Source organism: Cynocephalus volans, chromosome 1, assembly GCF_027409185.1.
Source record: "Cynocephalus volans isolate mCynVol1 chromosome 1, mCynVol1.pri, whole genome shotgun sequence".
NCBI classification, from domain to species: domain Eukaryota; kingdom Metazoa; phylum Chordata; class Mammalia; order Dermoptera; family Cynocephalidae; genus Cynocephalus; species Cynocephalus volans.
This window is the reverse complement of record NC_084460.1, coordinates 221152772-221168340: the sequence shown is the minus strand read 5'-3', so window position 1 is coordinate 221168340 and position 15569 is coordinate 221152772. Positions and strand designations below refer to the sequence as shown.

At 40.3% G+C, this 15569-nt stretch overlaps 1 protein-coding gene across 4 annotated transcripts in view; it reads right to left on the bottom strand.

The window, feature by feature from the left end:
- The window catches only part of RIF1 (replication timing regulatory factor 1), a 61781-nt gene extending 57914 nt beyond the window's left edge, over positions 1–3867 (bottom strand). For 3 of the 4 annotated variants that reach the window (XM_063099590.1, XM_063099604.1, XM_063099607.1), the window contains exons 1-4: positions 3774–3867; positions 3309–3422; positions 2516–2594; positions 49–145 (exon numbers count right to left, since the gene is read on the bottom strand). In XM_063099590.1, the coding sequence (XP_062955660.1) occupies positions 49–145; positions 2516–2594; positions 3309–3412 (280 nt within the window). In that variant the 5' untranslated portion in view covers positions 3413–3422; positions 3774–3867. Of the gene's footprint in view, positions 1–48; positions 146–2515; positions 2595–3308; positions 3423–3579; positions 3655–3773 lie in introns of those variants that run through there. The other variant, XM_063099599.1, reaches the window with a different exon arrangement.
- Positions 3868–15569: the final 11702 nt, after the last annotated feature.

Sequence of the window (15569 nt, the reverse complement as noted above, 5' to 3'; positions counted from 1 at the left end):
TATTTATAAACTCTAAAAAACATTAATAGTCATAACAAATTTATCTACCTGATAATCCTGAGGTAATTTTCGGATTATATAAGCAAAACCCCAAGGCCTGTAGAGCAGCACTACTCAGCTCTGAGTTTTGACTGGAAATGTGGGTCTACAAAAACAAAATCATATTTATTACAAATAAGTACAATTATAAATCAATAATTTTGCTCTAGACAGCAAAAGTTGATTACAAAACAAGCAAATTCATTACATTTTAATCTAACCTATCAACAAATCTTTGTAAGTAGGTTAAAAAGGAGTAAGATCAGGAGGCATATACACACACAGCTGGCAAATAAAGACAGAGATCAACTAAATAAAAGAACATTTTTATTAACAGATATAAGACATCTCTACATATGTGAAAGCAATGAAAAATTATGAAAGATGCTGAAGACATTAGACAGGAAATAAAGAATAGGAGTAAGGCCCTTCAAATGCAAAAGCCGACATAGTAGCTTCAAAATGGAGTGACACCTCTTCCACAAAGACTGGGAGAACAAAGGGGTTGAAATGTAACATTTACTATATATCTAATAGTGCTAGGAACTTTGAGCATTATCTCAATCTTAAAGTAAAAAAAAAAAATTTAAATCCCTACTTTATAGATAAAAAAGTTTTAATCAATCACTTTAGTCAATCAGAATTGAAAGCCCAACCCACACTACATATGTAAAAGCTATAAAAGCCCAAATATGTCAATTTGAGTCTCAATATATCCCTCAAGTTTACAGGAAACACTATGTCCCTCTTCATTTTAGCATTTCCTACTCCAAAGTGATTTATCTTCAAAATACCCCATATCTCTCTAAATCAAATATCCAAGGAATCCCCAACTTAGTGTTATTCTTGACCAGGAAGAATAGCAAGTGTTAGTTAAATATATGAGCAGACATAATCAATCAAACAAAAAAAAACCCCAAAAAACTAAACCCTAGGGTGTAACAGATACAACAGCAACCAGTTCAGACTAAGTAAGGCTTTTAAGAGCTATAAGTCTACCTCCAGGATAACTAGCACACATCTGTGATCAACTTTTATTGAACATTATTTGTTTGAATGTGTTCCTTAACATTTTTCGTCTTATCTTCAAGAATGTTGTGGATTCCTAAACAGCAACATAGAAACATGCTCTATTTTACCTAGTGTAGTTCCTGTTGTGAAGGAATTCAATTATTCTTTCATTGTTTAATTCACTTGGAAAGCTTGTGTTGTCTGTCCTATTATCAATGTTCCATGAGTTTCCAAATAATTCATCAGGCATTTTAACTACAAACCTTATTTACAAACCGTGCAACTTGCCTCAAAAATGCATGCAGTAGAGTTCCTGATCCTATATGCTCTCAGATATATCACATATGTATTACATATATAAAGGTGCATGTCTTCACATCAAATACACTGCTGGAGGGCTGGCCGATTAGCTCAGTTTGATAGAGCACAGCCTTATAACACCAAGGTCACAGATTTGTATCCCCATAACAGCCAGCCACCAAAAAAATAAATAAATAAATAAATAAAATAAAATTTAAAAAACCCATATATACATTGCTGGAAAGTGGAATATAATAATGAGAAATAATGGGATAATAAACAATATATGCCATTAGTAGTATTTAAGTAATTACCACATAATTAAGTCCCTGCTTACATGAACAAAAAATGTTGATGACTAGGACAGCAATTCTTAGGGTAGACAGTATCTCAAATGCTTTAACATTTAGCCACAAATCATGGTAAAATGTACAAATGTTTTGATAGAATACTTGTTTAAAAGCACAAAAACAGTATAAAAATATGAACTTAAAGGGATGCTAGAGATTTGGTTCAACCCTTCATTCTAAAAAGAAGGAAATTAAAAAGTTATGTGTTAGAGAAGGTCACAGAGCCCCTCAGTAGTCAAGTTAGCACATAGGTCCTTAGTTTGATATCACACTAAACCACCTCCCTGTAAACAAGCAAAAACAATAACCACAATAACGGTTTCCTAACCAGGAATGAGTGGCAAAAATTGAGGGTGAGTGAAGATTTAAAAAAAAAAAAAAAAAAAAAAGGATGCTATCTAGAGAGTAGGCCAAAAATAATTACAATTTTCTTTTTTTTACTTTTAATTATAATTTTAGAATCACTTATTTAGAAGTACATTCCCAAAAGGAAAGAAAACATTAAATAATCTCTGATCACTGCTTTCAAGTTAAAAGAACAAGTGACCTTGGGTGACTTTAGACAAATTAAACCAATCTCATCATCTACAAAGTGGGGATTGAAGAGTAATCTTATGGAGGTATGGAGAATTAAGTGAGAGAAAGCTGTAAGGTAGAGTACCTGGTGAAGTGTAAGTAACCAATAAATAGTATTATAATAATCCAGTCAATATTATTGTTGTTGTTTTATTTTAGATTCAAAGTTTTTATGAATCAGATGGTAAAATTTCTTAAAACCACCCAAAGGAACAACTATTTCATAAACAGATACATACCTTTAAAACCTTGTACAGCTGAGGAAGTTTCTTCTCAATTTCTATAATTATTTCTTTTCCTTCTTCTCCAGTCATTCGACTTAAAAAGCAGAAAGAATACAAGTTCAAGCAAATGGAAAAAACAAAAAAGTCCTGTACTAACTCCCTAAAATACCTGCATAACCTTTAAAAAGATTACTTTAGAACTCTTGCAAATGAACTGAATCAGTCCTTAAGATACTTAAAGATATACAGACTATATACTGCAACACAGACCAGAAATAAGTGCAAAAAAGACCCAAGAATAACTTTTTGCATCCACAGTGTATGCAAGTTTTGACAGTTTCACTATGTGAAGACAGGACAGGGATCTCCATCCCTAGTTACAAATTTATTAACAATTTGCCAAACCTTTATAAAGGGTTTAGTAAATTTCTATAAAAATATCTTGAGGCATTTCGCAATTAAAATTACAATCTGGTTATTGCTCTACTAAAAAATCAATTCTGGGTTGCCACGTTTTCCCAATACACTGAAAACCACTCCTCCAGGGACTTCCAACCAAAACTTTAAGCCCTCGCTTGCAATACACACGTGCAGGCTCCTTCGTTCCTAACACCTTAAGAACTGCAGCAGCACCCGCGAACGTCACTTAGCATGCCCCCGCCACCCCCGCACCTGGTCCACGACCCCTGTCGTCCTCACATCTGCCAGACTTTTAGAGTTCAGTAACGCAGCGCACCCCACCCAACCATCTTCTTCCTCCCCAAGCCTCAGCACAGCGCCCTCCTACCCCTACTCCATCAGGCCTCACCTGGTCAGAGTTAGGTAAGCGTCAGTCTGCTCTCCATGGGAGGCAGAAGGGTCTTCCAAAGTCTCCAACAGCGGCACGAGGGGGCTCTGACCCAGGGCCATCATGTCGGCCACCCTGAGGCCCGCACCGAAAAAGAAAACCCAGTGACCGATGGAAACAGCCCCGCGGCGGCCCAGCGAGACTCGGGCTCCGCACCCGCACTCCCGCCCCCGGCCTTCCGCCCCGCCGCACCTACACCCCGGGCCTTCGGCGCACAAACCCAAGCGCTAACCTTGTCTGGCGCCCGGCCACACGCACCCGGGCCCACGCCGCGCAGGGGCCTGGGCCCGCTCCCGCCAACCACTTTCCCGGGCAGCTTTCAACAGAGGGAGGAGACCGGAGCAGGGGCGGGAGAAGCCGGGAGAGCAAGGCGTCTCGCCGCGAGGGGGCGGAGGACGCGCCAGACTGCGGGGCCCTAGCGCCTACCAGCGTCACCCGGATATTTTTTCCAGCGTACGAAGATCAGGACGGGGTCCTCTCCGCCGCTGCCCCTCGGCACCAAGACGCTGCCAGAGTTCGGCTTTCCTGGCTCGGGCTGTTTAATCACGCTTGCGCCCCGCTCCTTCCTAGTCCAAGATGGCGGCAGGGGCGGGCCCAGGAGCGCGCGGGAGTAGGACAGGCCTGGCGGGAGAGGCTCGAGCCAATCCAACAGGCAGCAGCGCGCCGCAGTCGTCGATCGCCTCCTTTTCCAGCCCTGCTGCCCCGCCCCGCCCCTCAGGTCACCTTCAGGTGGGGGTGTTTTGCCTAAGGCGAGGGACGTGAAATTCAAAATGTGTGTGAATTGCCCAAACACACCAGACTAAATTTAGTGGGCATTTTAGACTAAGTTTTCAAACTTCAGGCACAGTGCGTGTTGAAGGATTCGCAGCAGATCATTCAGCAAAAGGAGATCACGTACTGAGAGGTTTAAGACTAACACTGCATCTCAAGCAGGTCTGGATTCCAGTACTGGTTCTGTGTGACATTAGCAAATTAATTAACCTTTCTAAGCCTCAGTTTCCTCTCTGTGAAATAGGGCTAAAAATACTACCTACATAGGTGAAGTGAAGTGAGAAAAGGCAGGAGAGGCCAGTGGTTCTCAAGTTTTAAGCGTGCATAACAATGGCCTGAAAATATTCATTATTAAACTGCAGATTTCTGGTCCCCGCCCTTTGACATTGTGATTCAGCAGACTTAGAGGCTCCCAAGGATCTGCATTCTTCTGTTAGGCCTCAGGTGTTGAAGGGTGGGAGGTGGCCAGTGCTTCAAATTTGGAGAAACTACAGTAAATCCTTAATGAAAGTCAGTCCTCTTTATTAATATTTCTCTCTTTTCATAAGCCTCGGATTGCCCTCCAGAGCACAAAGGATTGTATCGACTTTAAACCAGCACCTTAGGCACCTAAGACCCAGCAGCAACCAAACTTTCTACTCTGCCATCATGGGTTTCAGGCCCCGTTTTGAGCCTCCACCCTCACACAGTACACCCATCAGCTCTAGAAACTGGGGCTGCTTTTTTCTCTTCTCTGTGTCATCTGTACTTAGCAAAATGTCTGCCAAACCAGGCACTCAGTAGGTACTATGTTTCTTAAACGAAGAAATGAAGGAAGTGAGAGAGAGAGGAGAGACATACAAGGACATGTGAGCCAAGCTGTGGAAAATAAAGGCTTAAAAAATTGTGGAGGGGTGGCCAGTTAGCTTAATTGGTTAGGGTGTGCTGCTGATAATACCAAGGTCAAGGGTTTGGATTCCTGTACCGGCCAGCTGCCAAAGAAAACAAAAACAAAACCACAACAGTATAGTAAAGAGTTGTGTCTGGGTGAAATGCAGAAACACTACGGAAGTAAAGACAGAAAAGTTAGTGTAGCCTTCTTCAACCTACGGAGGGAAATTTGCTCCTCACTTCTGGGCTATGGGAAGTCAGCAGAGATACTTAGGAAGGAAAAGAAGCTATTAGACAATGAAAGAAATATATGGACAGGTTTGCAACATTTAGATTTCAGTATAATAGAACTGTCATGTTGGAAAGTAAGAGGGTCTTGACACCCTACTTTTCTGCTGGCTATGAGATTAGTGGAAAGAACATTGATTTTGTCTTAAGTCACTTACCTTCACCCCGTCATTATGTCCCTTGCCCTGCTTATTCTTCTTTCTAACATTTATCACTACCTGATATTATATGTCTGTTTTTTATTGTCTGCTTCTACCTATTAGAATGTAGATTCCATGAGGATAGGGATTTTACTTTATTCATTAAATGTTCCTGCCTCCATGCTATAGCTCTGTTAAAATGAGTATCTCAATAATTTATTATTGTTTGGTTATATATCTGCAGTGGTAGAGTCAAGGGTTAGCTTGAAGGGAATTAGTTCCTTGCCTAATCTCAGTCAGTGCCCCTCCCTGTTCTTTGGTATTATCTCAGTCTGATATAAAATGCTAAGAGATTACTGAGTCAAAACAAATCCCATTCCCCACCCAGACCCCTCTCTACTCACCCTTTTCAACCCATGAACTTCTCTTTTATAGAAATTCTGGAGCCACCATCATGGATCTGCTCCCACCAGACAATAAATTCATAGTACCTGGCACTCAATAAATACAGTTTGTCACTTGGGAGAGTGTGGTGCTGGTAACACCAAGGTCAGGGGTTCAGATTCCCATACTGGCCAGTGGCCAATAAATAAATAAATAAAGCTTGAATTAATCTGTTCATTTATTAATTCATCCATCCATTCAACTAATATACAATTTCTATCTTTGCTTCTACAAATCCTGTATCTCCTCTTCTCCCCAGAAAATCTTCCCTTTCAGGATGAAGAGCCTTACACCCTCAATCCAATATTCCTTTCTAACTTCCCCATTCCTGTCTTTAACCACACATTACTCAGCAAGTATGAAGCCATTTTTATATCTATATCTTATATTTTATATCATTTTATATCATATCTATAAATGACTCCTTTCTCCTACTTGTCCCCAGTCTTCCTAATGATTCTTCCTACCCAATAATTCTTAGGTCTGTCTACCCAATATCTATCTTGTATTCCAATTTATGGCCAAAATATATCTAAATACATCATTTCAGGATTGTAACATTGCTTTTTTAAAAAACTGCTTTTTATTGAGTGCTATATGTAATAAATGCATTTTCTCATTCATTCCTCAAAATAGTTCTAAGTTGAAGAAGTACTTTACAGGATTTACAAATAAACAACGTAAAGCTTAAAGAGTAAGGTAGAGAAGAACTTCAATCCAGTCATGTGTAACTCTAAAACTAACCTACTTTACTTTCATTCATTAACATGTAATGAGCTTTACCCTGCACAAGGCACTGTGGTAATAGTTTTCATGGCTGATTTACTCTTGATCCTTGTAAGAAATGTAGAGTCCTATGGGAGCTCATTATTTAAGGGACTCCTATAGTAATTCATTTAGTAAAATGAAGTATCCATCTGTAATTCAAATCAGTAGATGGAGGTTCAAATACTGGCTCTGATACTATGACTTGAGATTCTCCAGAAAAATACCTAATTTCACCATATCTTTTTTGCTTTGTTTGTTGGCAGCTGACCAGTATGGGGAGCTGAACCTTTGACTTCGGTGTTACAAGCACCATGCTCTAACCAAGTGGGCTGATTGTCCAGCCCCCAAACTTCACCATGTTTTCATTAATAAAATCAGAAGAATAACACCTACATCGAAGTTCAGTAAATGGTAATTGTTCCTAGAACAAATCTTGGCACATAGTAGGTATTCAATAAGCATTTATTAAGTCAATGCATGAATAAATTATATTAATTGAAAATCCTATAATTTTTTCTAAAATATATAAATTAGTTTAATTCATGTCATTTAAAAACTATGCAGTATTATATAGAACTAAACTCAAAACTGATTAAAGACTTAAATGTAAGACCTGAAACTGTAAAACTATTAGAAGAAAACATAGAGGAAAACTTCTTGACATTGGTCTGGGCAATGATTTTTTTGGATTTGACCACAAAAGCACAGGCAACAAATGCACAAATAGAAAAATGGGATTACATCTGTAAAAGAAAATGAAGTAATTGAGGCTAAGATTAAGTCAGGAGATTGCAAGACGTTTGCACTCACACCTGCTAAAGATCAAACCACAGGATGTTTCAATAGACTTAGCTAACTAACAACTGGAGTCAGTATCTGCTGGCCATCCACATCTTTCAGCTGAAAGTACCCTAACTGACTAACCAATCCAAACAAGTCTGCAATTTAGGATTTTTGCCCAAAGAACTGCCTCCAAGAACAACCTTTTGTGGAAATCCGCTATAAAACACCTTTCCTGTACTTGCCATTCAGAATGTTATTCAGGGCTGTCCCGATTTGGTATACCTGAATTGCAATTCTTTATTTCCCAAATAAATGCTACTTGTTTTTTATTTCTGTGTTAATCTTTTTCTAGTTAACACATCAAACTAAAAGCTTCTGCACAGCAAAAATAAATAAATAAAGAGTGAAGCGGCAACCATGAATTGGGAGAAAATATTTACAAACCATACATCTGATAAGGGGTTAATATCCAAAATATATAAGGAACTCAAACAACTCAATAGTAAGAAAACAAATAACCAGATTTAAAAGGGACCCAAATATGGGCCGGCCCGTGGCTCACTCGGTAGAGTGCGGTGCTGATAACACCAAGGCCCCGGGTTCGGATCCCATATACGGATGGCCGGTTTGCTCACTGGCTGAGTGTGGTGCTGACAACACCAAGTCAAGGGTTAAGATCCCCTTACCGGTCATCTTTTAAAAAAAAAAAAAAAATTAAAAAAAATAATAATAATAAAATAAAATAAAAGGGACCCCAATAGACATTTCTCAAAAGATATAAAAATTGACAAGAAGGGCCGAGCCCGTGGCGCAGTTGGTAGAGTGCTGCGCTGGCAGCGCGGCGACGCTCCCGCCGCGGGTTCGGATCCTATATAGGACGGACCGGTGCACTCACTGGCTGAGTGCCGGTCACGAAAAAAAAAAAAAAAAAAACGACAAAAAAAAAAAATTGACAAGAAATATGTGAAAAAATGCTCAACATTAGGGAATTGAAAATTAAAATTACAATGAGATTACTTCACACCGTTCAGAATGACCAAAAAGACAAGAGATAACAACTGTTAGCAAGGATGTGGAGAAAAGGGAATTGTTTGATACCGTTGGTGGGAATGTAAAGTAGTACAGCCATTATGGAAAACTGTTAGGAGGTTCCTCAAAAGCCTAAGAACAGAATTACATTATGATCCTGCAATCCCACTGTAGTGGATTGAATTATGTCTCCCCCAAACTCATTGCAGCTTGAATTGTATTCCCCAAGTTTTAGGTATTAGAAACTTTGCCCCTACTGTGACTGTTAAGAGGGTGGGAAATCCAATTATGGTAATTGAAAGGTGGAACTTTGAAGAGGTGATTGGATTGTAGGACCATGCAGTAGTGAATGGATTAAAAATGGTGGTCAGGGGAGTGGTTCTGAGGGCTTTGAAAGAAGGGGAGAGTCTGTCTTTCTCTCTGCTCTGTCTGCTTCCACCATCTTGCAATGTGAGACCCCTGGGTCACTGTCACCACCACCAGGTGGACTTTGTACTTCCCAGCCTCAGAAACTATAAGCAATAAATGTCATTTTTCTTTATAAATCACTTAGTTTCAAGTATTTTGGTATAAGCAACACAAACAGACTAATATAGAAAACTGGTAGCGGAGAAGTTGGGTGTTGCTTGTAACAGATACTTGAAAATGTGGAAATGGCTTTGGAACTGGGTGTTGAGGAGGGGTTGGAGGAGTTTGGAGAACTCAGAAGAAGACAAAAAGAGGAGGTAACGTTTGGAATGTCTTAGAGACTGGTTACGTGGTAGTAAGCAGAATGCTGATAGAAATATAGACTGTAAAGACCATTCTAAGGAGGTCTCAGAAATAAGGAGTTTATTGGAAACTGGGGCAAAGATCACCTTGCTATCACCTGGCAAGGAACTTGGCTGTGTTGTGTCCATGCCCTAGGACACTGTGGAAGTTGAAACTTGGGAGTAGTGAACCAGAGTATTTGGTGGAAGAAATTTCTAAGCAGCAAAGCATTAAGGAAGCTGCATGGTTACTTGCAACAGTGTATGCTGAGTTATGTCAGCAAAGGCATAACATAAAGCTAGAATTTAAAAGGGAAGCAGAGTGTAAAGATTTGGAAAATTTGCAGCCTGGCCATGTGGTACAGAAGCAGAGAGCATTTTCAGAAGGAAAATTCAGTGGTACTAAGAAGATTAACACAAAAGTATGGGATTATCAGGAGAAGGGGAAGAGGGCTCTGAAGGCATTGGAGAAGCCTCTGGGACCAACCCTTCCATTTCAGGCCCAAAGGCCTAGGGTGGCAGAATGGTCTTGGGGAACAGGCCTGAGGTGCCCTCCATGGGCTCGATGCCCACAGCCACCTCGAGAAGCTGCTTCCAGCACCCCTGTTGCTTTGGCTGCTCCAGTAATGGCTACCTTGGCCCCCAGGTGTGGCTGGAGATACAGCTTTGGAAGATACAAACTGGAAGCCTCGGCAACATCCATGTGGTGTTAGGTCTGCAGGCTCTCAGAATGCCAGAGCTAGGAAGGCTTGGGAGCATCCACCCAGATTTCAAAGGATGTATGGAAAAGTCTGGGGACCCAGGAAGAGATCTGTTGCAGGGGCGGAGTCACTGCGGACAGCCTTCACTAGAGTAATGCCGAGCAGAAATGTGGGGTCAGAGTTGCAGCAGAGAAGCTCTATCAGCACCACATCTAGTGGAGCCCTGAGAGCGGGACTGCCATGGAGACCCCAGATCTGTGGAGCTACCAGTGTGCAACGCCAGCCTGTGAGAACTAAAGCATCAGCTGAGACCAGGAAAGCCATAGGAGTGGAGCTGCCAGAGGACTTAGGGACCCAACCCCCCACCCCAGCATGCAGAGGACATTGAACATGGAGTCAAGGTACATGATTTGCCAGATTTGAGATTTAATGCCTGCCCTGCTGGGTTTCAGACTTGTTTGGGACCTGTTACACCTTTCTTTTGGCCTATTTCTCCCTTTTGGAATGGGAATACATACCCTATGTTTGTTACACAATTGTATCTTGGAAGTAGATAACTTGTATTGATTTCACAGATGAGATTTCGAACTTTGGAGTTGAAACAAGTTAAGGCTTTGGGGATGAAATGAATACATTTGAATGTGAAAAGGACATGAGTTTTAGGGGGCCAGAGGTAGAATGTAGTGGATTGAATTATGTCTCTCCAAAACTCATTGAAGCTTGAATTGTATTGCCAAGTTTTAGGTATTAGAAACTCAGCCCCGGGGCCGGCCCGTGGCTCACTCGGGAGAGTGTGGTGCTGAGAACACCAAGGCCCCGGGTTCGGATCCCATATACGGATGGCCGGTTCGCTCACTGGCTGAGCGTGGTGCTCACAACACCAAGTCAAGGGTTAAGATCCCCTTACCGGTCATCTTTAAAAAAAAAAAAAAAAAAAAAAAAAAGAAACTCAGCCCCTACTGTGACTGTTAAGAGGGTGGGAAATCCTATTTTGGGAATTGAAAGGTGGAACTTTGAAGAGGTGATTGGATTGTAGGACCATGCAGTAGTGAATGGATTAAAAATGGTGGTCAGGGGAGTGGTTCTGAGGGCTTTGAAAGAAGGGGAGAGTCTGTCTTTCTCTCTGCTCTGTCTGCTTCCACCATCTTGCAATGTGAGACCCCTGGGTCACTGTCACCACCACCAGGTGGACTTTGTACTTCCCAGCCTCAGAAACTATAAGCAATAAATGTCATTTTTCTTCATAAATCACTCAGTTTCAGGTATTTTGTTCTAAACAACAAAAATGGACTAATACACCCACTTACAGGCATTTACCCAAAAGATTTGAAGTCAGGATTTTGAAAAGATGTCTGTACTCCCATTGTCATTGCAGCACTAATCACAACAGCCAAGTTATGGAATCAACCTAAATGTTCATCAGCAGAGGAATGGACAAAGAAAATGTGGTATACTGTATATACAGAATGGAATATTATTCGGCCTTTAAAAAAAAAGTGGGAGAATGACCTTTGTGATACCATGGATGGAGTTAGAGAACATTATGCTAAGTGAAATAAGGCAGGCTCAGAAAGACAAATACCTCATGTTCTCATTCACATGTGGAATCTAAAACAATGGAACTTATGGAAGAAGAGAGTACAATGATGGTTACTAGAGGTAGGGGGGTGGGGGAATGGGGGGTTGATAGTCAAAGGGTAAAAAGTCTCTGGCAGGAAGTGTAAGATTTTTTTTTTTTAGAACTATTGTACAGTATGATGAATACAGTTAATAATAGTATATTGCACACGTCAGAATTGCTAGAGTAAATTTCAAATGCTCTCACCACAGAAAAGGTAAGTATTTGAGATGATAGATATCTTAACTAGCTTGATTCAATTATTCCACATTGTATTTATAAATTATAACATCACTTTGTACCCCATAAATATATAAAATTATAATTTGTCAATTTACAATAAATTTTTTTTTTTTTTTTTTTTTTTTTTAAAAAGATGACCGGTAAGGGGATCTCAACCCTTGGCTTGGTGTTGTCAGCACCACGCTCAGCCACTGAGCAAACCGGCCATCCCTATATAGGATCCGAACCCGTGGCCTTGGTGTTATCAGCACCGCACTCTACCAAGTGAGCCACGGGCCGGCCTTACAATAAAATTTTTTAAAAAACCTCACACACAAATAGCACACTGCTGACAAAGGCTGCACTGTAGCAGTTTGGGAGAATTTTATTTTGTATGCTATGATTTATGTAGAATGGGAAAAATATCTTTTCAATCCTGTGGTATGATATAAATTTGTGTTCTGTTCATTTTTTCCTTTTCTAGTTGACAATCCATCAACAATATTCATGTGTTGCTCACAGTAGGTGAAGTGTTTTTTGAGTAATAAGTAACAAATAAAAAAATTGTAAACAGGTCTTGAGAGACATATGAAACATTATCCAACAAGATAACTATTTTACATACTTTGAGGTCTTTTTTTTAGCTTTTTAGTTTTAACCCTGTGTAGCTAAACAAAAATTTCATCTATTGTTGAAAAAAAGTCAAGTAATAGGTGAAATTTTTTAAAGATTATTTCATGCCATCACTAGTTCATAGACAATAAATATACACAGCTAATAACATGCCTTACGACTAGCATGAAATTTGCTACTCTTAACTTTCATACCTACTTCACAATGTTATCAAGTTGTATTAATTAACTTTAACCCTTTAACAGGCAAAAGGCCTTATCTGGACAAATAGTTTCAGCCTTTCCATTGAGCTGGGGAGAGAGTCTTTACCATTTCTGACCAAATTACTTTTTTTTAGCTGAGAAAATTGAGCCCCTTCAAGTTCAAATAAAAAATTAGAGGCAACATAGTTTAACAGCTAAACCTGGAGCTCACTGATAAAGTTTGAATCCTGGCTCTACACTCATTAGCTATGTGACTAATGTGTGACTCTGGCAAGTTACTCGACCTCTTGTGCCTCAGTTTCCTTATCTGTAAAGTGGAGGTAATTGCACTAACCTCATAGGCTTATGAGGAATGTGTAAGTGATACATGGAAATTGCTTAGAACAGTGAATAGATAGATATGTGCTTAAGATACTCAGAAAATGGTAGCCATGGAAACGTTGGTTTCTCTGGTTCAAATAAAAAAAATTCTAAACCATGAATGCTTCCCCCAAAAGAAGCACTTTTTCATTGAAATGGATTTCCTAGCCCACTTTAAAAATATGAGACTATAGCCATTCAGTAATAATTTAATGTTATGTTTCTCAAAATGTGATTCTAGGATCATTGCCTCATTATCACAGGGGAGCTTCTTTACATAAAAATATCTGGACCTTAGCTCAGTTGTTCAGAGAACAGTGTTATTATAATACCAAGGTCAAGCATTTGGATCCCCGTTCCAGCCTGTCCCCCCCCCCAAAAAAAAAAAATATATATATATATGGAACATACTTCTCAGACCTACTTGACCAGATTTCTAGGGCAAGCCCATTAATCTACATTATTGATATGTACCCTAAATTATTGTTATCAGCACCAGAGTTTGAGATTTCTACCATGTTCCAGGAACAAATTTTCTGTAACTTTTATAGGATAGCTCAACTATTAATTTTATTTGAAACTGGAATATAAGTATCTATTTGTGAAAGAACCCACTTATGTATGACAGAAATTCCCTCCTTATATCTAAAACATATTCATCCAGAGAGAACAAAAATCTTTTAGAAGATCAAGAGCTACAAAAATTATTGAAATTGACAACCTTGAGGAGCCAAAAAGGAAAGTGACTCTTGTTAGGCTTCAGGACTTCTGGAGAAAGAACATAATCACAAATTTTAGAAAATGAATTCAGGCCCAGATGAGTGTAGGCACCCGCATGGCCAACCCTTGACCTGATATAGCAGCTGCAGGCCTTCCCAGGCCTGTCCGACCCCCCAGAGGGGCCCATGCCAACCAAGCCAGTGCCCAGGTAAGCACAGGCTCCAGTGTGGCTGACACCCAACTCAATGCAGCAGCTGCAGGCCTGCCCAGGTCCACCTGAGCCCCAGAGGGGTATGCATACTGACTGAGCATGAACTGAGGCAGCCCACTGCATGCTCAACTGCATTGATTCAAGAATCACCAGCAGAGCCTACAAATAGAGGAGGTAGTCTTTCTTCTCATAGCCCACTTCAGAGTAATAGAAGAAACAAGTGTCCTACTAGATGAACAAACATCAATGAAAAAATACCAGAACTACAAATAAACAAGAAGATATGATGCCACCAAAGAAATATGGCAATTCTCAAGTGCCAGACTCCATAAAGCAGGAAAACCTTGATATGTCCAAAAAGGAATTCTGAGTACTGATCTTAAGAAAACTCAGAGATAAGAGAAGAATCAATTACAGAATACAATGAATAAGAAAAAATACACAGGATATGAAGGAGGAAATTTACAAAGAGATTAATGCCTTAAAAAAGAATGTAACAGGGCCGGCCCGTGGCTCACTCGGGAGAGTGTGGTGCTGATAACACCAAGGCCATGGGTTCGGATCCCATATAGGGATGGCTGGTTGGCTCACTGGGTGAGCATGGTGCTGACAACACCAAGCCAAGGGTTGAGATCCCCTTACCGGTCATCTTTAAAAAAAAAAAAAAAAGAATGTAACAGAACTCCTAAAAATGAAAGATTCACTCAATGAAATATAAAACAGAACAGAAGGCTTGAGCAGGCTATAGCAAGCAGAAGGAATTTCAGACCATGAAGATGGTCTTTTTGAAATAACATCGGCAAGGGCTGGCCCGTGGCTCACTTGGGAGAGTGTGGTGCTTATAACACCAAGGCCACGGTTTCGGATCCCTATATAGGGATGGCCTGTTTGCTCACTTGGGAGAGCGTAGTGATGACAACATCAAGTCAAGTGTTAAGATCCCCTTACCGGTCATTTAAAAAAAAAAAGAAAAGAAAAGAAATAACCTAGGCAGACACAAAAAAGGAAAAACAATTTAAACAAGGAGAAAAGAATTTTAGAAAATTTAATAATGATAGCAGGCAACCCCAAGCACACAAACATCTGAATCGCAGGTATTCCAAAAGGGGAGGAGAAAGAAATAGGCATTGAAAACCTATTCAAGGAAGTAATAGCAGAAAACTTCCCAAGGATAGTGAGAGATGCAAAATTCGGATCCAGGAAGCCCAAAGATCACCAAGCAGATGCAATCCAAAAAGATCCTTTCTGATGGAGTTTGGATGTGCTGTCCCCTCCAAAACTCATGTGGAATTTTGATCCCCAGTGTGGTAGTGTTGGAAACTGATTGAGTCATGGGGGCAGATCTCTCATGAATGGATTAATACTGTCCCTGGAGGAGGGGGGCATAAATGAGTGAGTTCTTGCTCTATTAGTACCCACAAGAGCTTGTTGTTTAAAAGACCCTGCCACCTCCTCTCTCTTGCTTCTCTCTCTTGCTTCCTCTCTCACCATGTGATCTGCTTGTACCCACTGGTTGCCTGCCACTTCTCCACCTTGAGTAGAAGCAGCCTGAGGCCCATGCCAGCTGCAGCTGTCCCAGAATCATAAGCCAAATAAACCTCTTTTCTTTATAAATTACCCAGTCTCAAGTATTTCTGTTATAGCAACACAAAATGGACTAAAACACTTTCCAAGACACATTATAGTCAAACTGGCAATACCCAAAGACAAAG